Source organism: Cucumis sativus, chromosome 1 (genome assembly GCF_000004075.3).
Source record: "Cucumis sativus cultivar 9930 chromosome 1, Cucumber_9930_V3, whole genome shotgun sequence".
NCBI lineage: Eukaryota > Viridiplantae > Streptophyta > Magnoliopsida > Cucurbitales > Cucurbitaceae > Cucumis > Cucumis sativus.
Window position 1 is genome coordinate 8,439,621 of NC_026655.2, and position 10,521 is coordinate 8,450,141.

A 10,521-nucleotide genomic window follows, 5' to 3' on the forward strand; every position below is an offset into this window, starting at 1 on the left:
GTCCTTAATGCGCCTCCTATGTGTCGCTTCATGTTCTGCCATCTACCTCTGTTGAGCCATCGCCGCTTCTACTAACCAACTTGTATGCCCTGTTATCCACTGCCTCTGTTACAAATGCTAGCTATTGTTTCGGAGTTGGGCATCCTTAAATCTACTCAACATTTAAAGTTGGAGAGTCTTCGACACATACGAACCTTAACATGCCAATCTCTTCTTCTTCGAATATAGCTCATCAGCAACTAGAGGAGCTTAGACAACAGATTGTGACACTTAAGGCTACCTTAGGGACAACATCCAATACTCCTGATCGTGATCTCTATACATCTTTACCAGTGTATTATGAGAATCCGGTAACTTTGTTTCCTTCTCTATTCTCTCCTTATGTGACTAATACAATGGCACAGTCTACATGATATTTTTCAGGAGAAAATTTGAACGACAATGACTATTTCTCATGGTCTCAGTCAGTGAAGATGGTTCTTGAAGGATGACATAAATTCAAATTTCTGACTAGGGAAATACCTCATCCTCCGTCTGGGGACTCTCAGAAACGGTACTGGAAGGGGGAATATTTTTTTCTTCGATCCACATTAATCAATAGCATGGAGCCACAGATTGAAAAACCTTTACTCTACACTGCAACTGCTAAAGATATTTGGGACACAACTCAGAAACTTTATTTCAAACATCAAAATGTCTCTTGCCTATGTACTTTAAAAAACAAGTTCATAACTGCAAGCAAGAGACCATTGGAAGTTACATCATTTTTTAAAAAACTCGCTTATCTAGCAGGAGATAGATCTATGCAGAGAATTAGTATGAAACAGTCCCAGTGATAGTGTACAATGCTCTAGTGTTGCAGAAATTGAGAGAATTTATGATTTTCTTGTTGGTGTTAACTCTAAGTTTGATATAATTCGTGGGCATATACTAGGCCAGAGACTAATTCTCTCCCTAATGGAGGTTTGTTCTTAAATTCGTCTTGAGGAGGATCATATAAATACTATGAATATTTCAAAAATTCTGAAGTTGACTCCGCTGCTTTTAGTGCGAGGTCCTCTACTAGTGGCGGTGAAAAGAACAATGCGAATCTAATTCCTATCTATGAACATTCCAAGCAACAATGACATACCAAGGAACATTGTTAGAAGTTACATGGTCGTCCCCTAGGAAGTAAGAAAAACGCCATCCCAACGATAAACAAAACACTGCACATGTATATGTGAGTGAGTCTGCTAGACCTTCTCAATCACCCGATCTACATGAGGATCAAGTCAATCCAAGTTCTACTACTCTAGGTGCCATTGTCCAATTAGATATATCTCAGTTCTTCAGTCTTATTAATATTGATGGGAAGAAACCTTGGATTCTGGATTATAGCGCTACAGACCATTTGACTGGTTCCTCTGAATTGTTTGTGTCATATGTTTCATGCGCTAGTAATAAAACAATTAAGATTGTAGATGGCTCCTTGGCCCCTGTTGCTAGGAAGGAGAAGATTTCTCTTTATGTAGAGCTCTCCTTAGATCATGTGTTGCATGTGTTCAAAATATCTTATAATTTGTTGTCTATAAACAAGATTACACGTGATTTAAACTATAGAGCAACTTTCTTACCTGATTATGCTTTTTTTTTCAGAACTTGAACTCAAGGAGGATGATTGACACTGACCGACATAGTAGGGGACTCTACTTTCTTGATGATGACACCTCTAGTAGCACTTCTAAGGCTAGCCTTTTATCTTATTATTTTAATACTTCTAAACAAGATTTTATGTTGTGACATTTCCATCTAGGCCACCCTAATTTTCAATATATGAAATATTTGTTTCTTCATCTTTTCTCTAAAATTGATGTGTCTACTTTATATTTAGAGAAAACATTTAAACATGTTATGGAGGAAAAGAAGAAAATAAAACTAACATTTGTAGAATCTCCTGAGAATTCTTGAACATCCTAAAGAACACCAAGAATTCTTCATTGTTATTCTCAAGATAAAAATCAACAGAGAGTTTGTGGGGCTTATGTGATTTTTGGTTTTGTTAAAAGAATTTTTTTTAGAGAGGTTTCTATTTGGAACAAAGAGATCATAAAAACACAGAGAAGATATTAAGAGAGCTTGTTAATTTGTATCTTAACCATATATCTTAAGGGAGTTATTATTTTATTTTCAATTATATTAATATAAATTTAAAACTATATTATATCTCATATAATATTAACTTTAGATTATGTTATATATAATATAACCAATGGTTTAGATCTTCTCATATGATCTATAGTTCTAATATGAATCGAATCCATATTAGTTTTAATCTATAGTTTATTTATGAATCTTATTCATATTATTATTATTTGAATCATATTCAAATATTAACTTCTCTCATAAAAACCTTACAAAGTAAACCAAAATAAATTTGATTATCATTTGTCCTTATTGTAAGCTAACAAGGGGATCTTGTGGACCTATAGATTAAAGCTCTAATGATGTGAGATTAATTAATTAAACTCTTTAATTAAATTAATCTCTATTCATTAACTATCGATCATTCCACTAAATACCAATAGTTGCACTCTTCTTACTTTATATATATTTTTGTGTTCATTAGATATAACCAATCAATAGTGCAATGATCATTCACAAATTGCTTGTAAGTATAACTAGGCCAAAAATTATCATTTTACCCCTGTAGCTACATCTACCTCCTTAAGTATCCACTGATTCTTCTAATGAATAATAATTATAGTCCCACTATAACTGAACTCCTCTCGGGACAAGAGAGGGTGTGGCACCACATTGTTCAAGTCTTGAAATTAGCCCTTAAGATAACAATTTTCTCTACTTACTCTATTGATAGAGAATGAGTGAATTCCTTCTTGTGTAGTTGTGTTTCCACCTCTTTAATCAGACGAATCCCCAAAATTATAGGCCTATTGAGTCGGCGACATAGGTCACTCTCATCCATGCAAATCAAAGGACTACCTTTATAGACAGGAGTTCACAACTCACTCAAGATTCAGGTCAAGTCACCTATGGTCATCCTGGTGAAATGTAGTTTCAACTAGTAACGATGTTAATAAGAGAGACTATTCATTTCATGGTCCGATTTTATACAAACTCTTTGTATAGAATACCTCTGCTCTAATTTCTCGACATGAATGATTAGGATCAAATCATTTGTAGCACCTTGGAACAATTAACAACTACAAAGTGGGCCGTATTTGTAGTGTCACCAAGATAAGATATCAAATCTTATCCATCTACTAGAGACCCATTGAGGTTATCACTTAAACATGATCCACTTGTATGTCTCCACATACATGTTTAGGTTATAGAAGATAACTTTGGATATGTTAGTTTATTGTTTTTGTGGGTTAATGCAACTAAATGTCAAAATAAAATAAAATAATTTATTTTATTAAATAAAAAAAATGTTTGTATAATAAATACAATTACAAACTGCAAAACAATAAGATTTAAGGCATCAACCCCAACACGACGAAATCGAGTTTGTCATTGACCGATAAATTGAAGATCATCGTGCAGCTCCAAGAAACATAATTTTTCCCTGTTAGTAGCTCGGTGACTAATACCAGACTGGTATTGTCGTTGTAGATAGTAAAGATCAAGATAATTTTTGTTTAGGTCAATCGGTTGCTGGGAGCCATCAGAGCTTGGAGGAAGGTCTTTTTGGGTTTGAGAGGCGGTGGGTGGATTTGGATATCGAGTTTGGGAGCTCTCGACGGCCATGATTATTCGATTGGTCTCGAAAGGTTCTTCGGAGGTCTCGATAGAGAAAGGTGGGGGAAAGAAATTTTAAAAGGAAGAAGTGAGTGAGAAATTTTCATCTGATACCATATTAAGAGGCTGGAAAATATAATTCAAATCTCATTGAAGACTTGCTCAAGGTATTTAACTATTTATACACAAATGAGAAAAACTAATAATTAGTTACAATGGAGAAAACTAATTAATTGATTAACAAACTAATTGTTTAATACCTGACTTCAGATATCACAGAACAACATTTTTCATAACAAACACAATTAGCATCAAATTTGAAACCCTTAAAACCCCCCAAGTGTCCTTGCTGACAACAATTTGGAGCCACATGACAAGCTATCGATTTGTGATCAGAACATTCCCAATCCATATTAACCATGCGATACAAAGAAAACAGATATTCAAAGGTTGAATTGCCTAAATACCAATCTAAAGCAGTTCAAAAAATTATTCATTGAAGCCCAGTCTTTGCCCATACCATCAAGCTTCTTGGAATCCAACGAAAACTCATTTAATACCCACCAACTAACCAAGAAGATTTCATCAAAATTATACAACCTCCAAAGCAACTCCCACGTTTGTTTTCGAGAAGCCCTATTAGGCTAGCCATAAAGCCCCATGAACCGTTGTTGCTTTCCTTGTCATTCTAATGCCACATCAATATGATAAGGAGAAAAGGATCGAAATGAACACTCACCTCATCAATTCAAAACAAACCTAGTCCACCACTATTTCCTTTGATAGTAACACTACTATTTGTGAACTTTGATTAAAAATTGAAGAGTATTTTTTATACTTTTAAGGAGATTTGAAACAAAATCATAATATGAATATATTTCAAAATTCAACAACCCATAAAAAGAAAATTGAAAAGAAAGATTAAATTGAATTAAAGGGAGACAAAGAATATAAATTGGTTGGAGACAAATAGGTTAAAATGTCAAGATTGGGGGTTTCTTATGTTTGGAATAAAAACACAAAAACATCACTATTTCTTAGATTTAGTTCTCATTCACCACAAAAAGCTGAGATCTTTGGACCTTTGACCATCAAAATTATTCTAATAATTAATCCCACATTTTAACTTCTTTCATTTGCGAAATTTACGTCTCAATTAATTGCAGTCAAATAATTAATCTCTCATCTCATTTCCATACTTTCCCATCATTTCACTAATAATTTCCATCCCTTTATTAGCAACTTTTATTAACATCTTAAACAATTTTTGAATTAAACTATTTATATTTTTAAAAATTGGAAATAGATTATAGTAAAATTAATAAATTATTGGGAAATTAAGTTTTCAAAACAAGATCCATTAGAAAATTAAATCCTCACAAACATATAAAATGAAAATATTGTTGAATTTGATATGGTAATCATATTATACTAAGAAAAACATAGGAGGAAAAAGAATAGGAAAATTCATTTGGGAGTAACTCTAAGTTACAAAAATATAGAGAATATCATAAGAAACTTTAGGGAGTTTGGATAAAAGCAAATGATGATAAACTTTGAAAAAATCAGTTTATTTTTGTGAGAAAAGTAAAGTAAAGTAAAGAAATTTTGATGAATAAAAAAGGTGGCTATTTAATTTGTCGTTCAAATTAGCAGAATTAAAGTAAAATCAGTACATAATGTAATCATTTTAGCACTAATTTTTGTAAAATTTAGCTTTAGAAACTTTGAGAATTGTGTGAAAGATTGAAAATTTTAGCTAATTAATATGTTTTAATTAAATATAGTAAATTTGCATTTCATGATGTGGTCTTAATCAACAATTTGTAACTATATTGTTTTGGAGTACATAACCAAAAGTAATTCTCTCTCAAAATTATGTTTTGGAAGAATTTATAAACATGCTTTTAGATAAAGCAACAAAACAATTAATGTTTTTAAAAAAGTATTCATAACCAAAAGTACTTCTCCCTTAAAATTAGTCTGTCCATATTTATTTTTAATGAATTCTGAAACAAGAGTGAACATAATTTAACTATAGTTGTACAAACGTTAAGAATCAATAAATGTGATTTTTTTATATTAGTTCTTTGACAAATATCATTTTGTCATTTTCATTAATACAATTTACCCCGTTTCAAAAATATATATAGTAAAATAAATATTACGTTATATACATATATTTAAATTTAAAAATTCCTTTAGTGTTCTTTTAAACTCAAATATTTTTGTTTCTATATTTTGAATTTTGTACCTTGTTTGTAATAATTTAGTTTTTAATGTAAATAAAATGGATGAAAATATGATATCAATTATTTTTAGTAGTTATGATGCATGTATTATATTTTAAAAAAATATGGAGTTTGAAATGTAAATGATTACAGATGTTAGAGCAGAAATACTCAATTGTGATCTAACAAAATTGAAATGCTGAATTGATACAGTTTTAGAAGTAAATTATTATTTTGATAAAAGTTGATGAAAAAAAGTAAAAGAAATTGGAAGAAGATATTTGAAATGGATTTGATATATTTAAAAATGAAAAGAGGTGAGGAGTGAGTAAATAAGAATGTTATTTCTCATTTTTCGAGATTTAATTAAACTAAAACTAAACAAAAGAAAATTACCACATCAGTCTCGACGTTTCCTTTGTTTATTCATTCACTCTTATCAAAAGCACCAATTTGCAGTGTCCCCAATTATTGGAATATTCATCCTTTAATTATTATTATTGTTATTATTATTCATTACATATTTATTATTTTTCTATATATATATATATGTATGTATGTATATTAATTTGTTCTGACTGACAAACTGAGAAATGACCAAATCTTGAGTTGGATTTTGTCTGTTGAGAGAGAGAGAGAGAGTTAAAGCAAAATCCATACCGAAATTGCTGCTCATGCCAACTACTACTCTAAATCCCAATGCATTTTCTTTCTTACTAACTTCCATTTTTTGCTTACTCAATTACACCATATTGTATGTATATACACACATCATCCATGTTTTGATCCGAGCGAGTCACTTTTTCTATCAAACCATCACTCAATCGATATTAATGTTAGTTCAATAAATGTTCAAACCAACTTCAACCGTGAAATAATACAAACCAATAGTTAAATTGTTTACATTTTTTTCGAACTGACACAATCGAATCCACCTTGATATTTGACCGACTGTCTTCGACTTTTTGTCGGTTGGCTTGGGTTTTCGATCTACATGTTCACTCCTAGTATTAAATTTGAATTTATATATATTTTAAAAGAAATTGATCGAAAGTTACGATTGATAAATAAGTAATCGTTTAGTTTAGTACAAGTAGGACTAAAAAGAACTAAATCAGTTGATGATCATTAGAGTTTTAGTGACCCAGCATGGCACCAAGGTGGTTGTTCATTATTGTGCAAGACATTCATTTAACTTTATTCCTTCTACAATTTAAAACATGAAAGTTGATACCAAAATTCGAAATCAAAACACACACCATTGATTTTCAATAATGTTTCAAATATATTAGTAAAATATTGATCTCAGTGTAAGTTGTTTTTACTTCTAAACTGAATTGGACATCGTTATTAGTAGTTCTTATTAGAATTGGATTAAAAGCATATGGCATTCTTTTTTTAATGTTTTGTGAGTATATATTAATGAGAAATATCCATCATCAATATTTAATATGAATGTCGAATTCTTTTAACTTTAGAGTACATCTGCATGTCAGACCCAATATTTTCATTTTTTATTTATAGACTATAGGTAGTAAAAAAGAAGTTATGAAAACTTATTTTTAAAGAAAATAATATTGTATGATCAATGGAGAGCATAATGTAAAGAAAACACAAACCCTCATTTTTCTCTAATATATAATTTTGATTTCTGTCTCTCAATCCTGTAACTTTTAAAAAGTAATATTAATTTTGATTATTATTCTTCTACATGGAGTACTTTACTTTAAACATATACACACATAGATATATGTGTGGACATGTGATAGAAAGAATATTTTACCAATAAAGTGGTGGTGTTATATTATCAGCATTGCTCTGATCTATACTTAACCATATCCCATAGTATATTGATTAATCAAATTAAATAAAATTATTAATTTACGTATCAATATTGCTCTATATAAATTATTTTGTATTATTGATTTCAAGATTTGAACTATGAAATCTTCTATTTTATCTAACCCGTAAAAAATAGGTAATCGTTATAGAATAGTTTGATATGTTATAATTATATGTTCTAACTCTTATCTGTATAGATAACTTAATATAAAATTTTATTTTTATTTCATTTAAGAAGATCTACTAGTACATTTTAAAAGGTAATTAAATAGAAAAATTCCAACTTGACTAAATGCTAATTTTTCAAAGAAGCTCTACCTCGATATCCTTGTGGAATTAAACGAAAATTCTTCATGAAAATAGAAATAAAAGTGCTAAGAAGTTAAATTATAACTTGAACCTTAATTAAATCTTGAAAACCAAAATAAAGGTTATTAACATGGTGAGAATAATAAAGGTTATTAACGTGGTAACAATGGTAAACAAATGTTTCACTTTTTTAAATAGTACGAAGTTAAATTATCTATTTCTAGTTTTAACAGTCGTTCATAAATTTGCTAGTAGACAAATTTTCCAACAAAAGTAGATCAAAATAGAGCATTTCAAGAATATATAAAAAAAAAATTAAAACAAGAATTCACATTTTAAACTTTTTTTTATTTATTTTTATTTTTGTTATGATTTGCATGGAGAAATTAAACCATATATGTATGAGATATTTATACAAAAAGAAAAAAAAATAAACAAATAGATTTGATACTTCAAAGGCGAAACTGCTGACTAAACAAACAACAAATCTATGAAATATCACTCTCATTGTCCATAGCCATATCAACGGCCACCAATGATGGTCGGCAAAATCAATCCGATGGTCATAATTTTTTCAATATATTAACCACTAATTAAAGTTAATTAATTATAATTAAGAAAACAATAACCAAAATTAAATTAACTAATAACACATGAAATGATTCAAATGAACCACCTCTATTTTAGTACAAAACTTAATCCCAAAAAAAGAAAGAAAAAAGAACACATTAAACCTTGAAATTAAAATCATATTCTATGGGGGGAAGGGGTTCTTTCCTAACTAGTTTCTAAGTAAGAAAAAAGAAAAAAAAAATGAACACACAATAATTTTAACGAAGGTAAGGGGAATTACATGAGAGGACTATTGAGAAGGCCATGCCAAGAAGAAGCATTAGTGAAGGCATTGCTGTTCCAACTTTCTCGAGCTGAACCCGAATCGAAATCCATTGCTCCCATCATCGTCGTTGTGGTTGTGTTTGAATCTATTACGTTATTATTGTTATTGTTCATTTGCCAATTTGGGTATCCCCAAAGGATTTTACTTTGGTCACTTCCGTTATTCATTTCTCGTCCTCCAAATAGCTCTTGCTTCATCGTCGTCACTGTTACCGCTGTTGTTGTAGCATTGCTATATTGTTGATTGTGATGATGATGATGATGATCGTGATCGTACGGCTGTAATCTCATTTGATCGCCATTACTTTCGATTCCAGCTCCCATGTTGTTGTCATTTCCATAATACAAGCTTTGAGAATTATAGGCAAAGCCGCCGCCGTTCAAAACATCGCCATTTGGCATTCCCAAGATGGAGAAATCGAAGTCGTTGAATGTGGGAACGCTCCCATTTGAACACGAGTTTTTGTGAAGCCTAGCGAATGCGAGACTGAGATCATGAGCTTGGTGATCGTAGGACAATTGGCCGGGTAGGGCGGTGGAGGCACCGAAGGGATGGTCTTGGGATTTTTTAGAGGAAGCTGAGGAGGATGAGGATGATGATGATCTTTTGTTTTTACGGCAACCTCCGCCAACTGGAACATTGCGGAGGGTACCACCTTGTGTCCAGTAACGGCGGCAGGATTTGCAAAAGTATCTTGGTTGAGATAGGCTGTAGTTGTTATAGTAACAAAATTTGGTGTTTGTTGAGTCACATCTTGGACATTTCAACGCTTGTTCTGGCTGTGGTCTTGCCTTTCTAACTTGATGATCTTTTGAGTTTTGACATACCATCATGTTCTCCACTGAATTTGTTTCCATTTCCTATCATAAATCATCATCATATCTATATAATTAGTACTGATAATTTCAAACCCAAAAACAAAAAATCCCATTTTCCCTCTCCCTTTCTTCCCAAATTAAGCTTAGAGGTTTGAAACCCTGTGTTAAAAAAACGCTTATAAACACTTACTTCTTCTTCTACATTTAAGTTCCTTTTGTTTGTAATGGTTATCCAGTTTCTATTGACATGATTAAAACTAAACTGAAAATTTTCAAAAACCTGTTTTTTTCTTTTTCAAGAAATATAATAATCAAAGTACAAAAATTAGGAGAAAAGAAGCCTAATTTTTTTCTGAAAACATTCGAATATTAGAATAGAAGCGAGAGAGAGAGAGAGGAGAAAGAAACCATAAATGATGAAAGAGGGAGATTAAAGAAAGAGATGAAGAGAAGAAGCATAATAATGAAAAAGGATGATGTATAGATATATGATGGTGTGTTGTAATAAATTACCTGATGATGTTGGGCAGTGGGAAGATCCATTGTTGAAGTGAAACAAAAACAACAAAACAGAAGATTTTTTGATATTGAAGTGTGTAGAAAGAAGAAGAAGAAGGAGAGAGAGAGAGAGGAAAAGAGGGTAAAGGAAAGTGATGAGAAGTGAGGAAGAAAGAAGAAGGGG

The 10,521-nt window shown here is 31.1% G+C and overlaps 1 protein-coding gene across 1 annotated transcript; it reads right to left on the reverse strand.

Moving 5' to 3' along the window:
* Positions 1 to 8,733: 8,733 nt before the first annotated feature.
* LOC101216100 (dof zinc finger protein DOF2.1) lies at positions 8,734 to 10,521 on the reverse strand. Its single transcript, XM_004147225.3, has 2 exons — positions 10,353 to 10,521; positions 8,734 to 9,881 (listed from the first exon to the last, which is right to left on the reverse strand). The coding sequence occupies exons 1-2, from the start codon at positions 10,380 to 10,382 to the stop codon at positions 8,973 to 8,975; spliced, it is 939 nt and encodes a 312-aa protein (XP_004147273.1). The 5' UTR covers positions 10,383 to 10,521; the 3' UTR covers positions 8,734 to 8,972.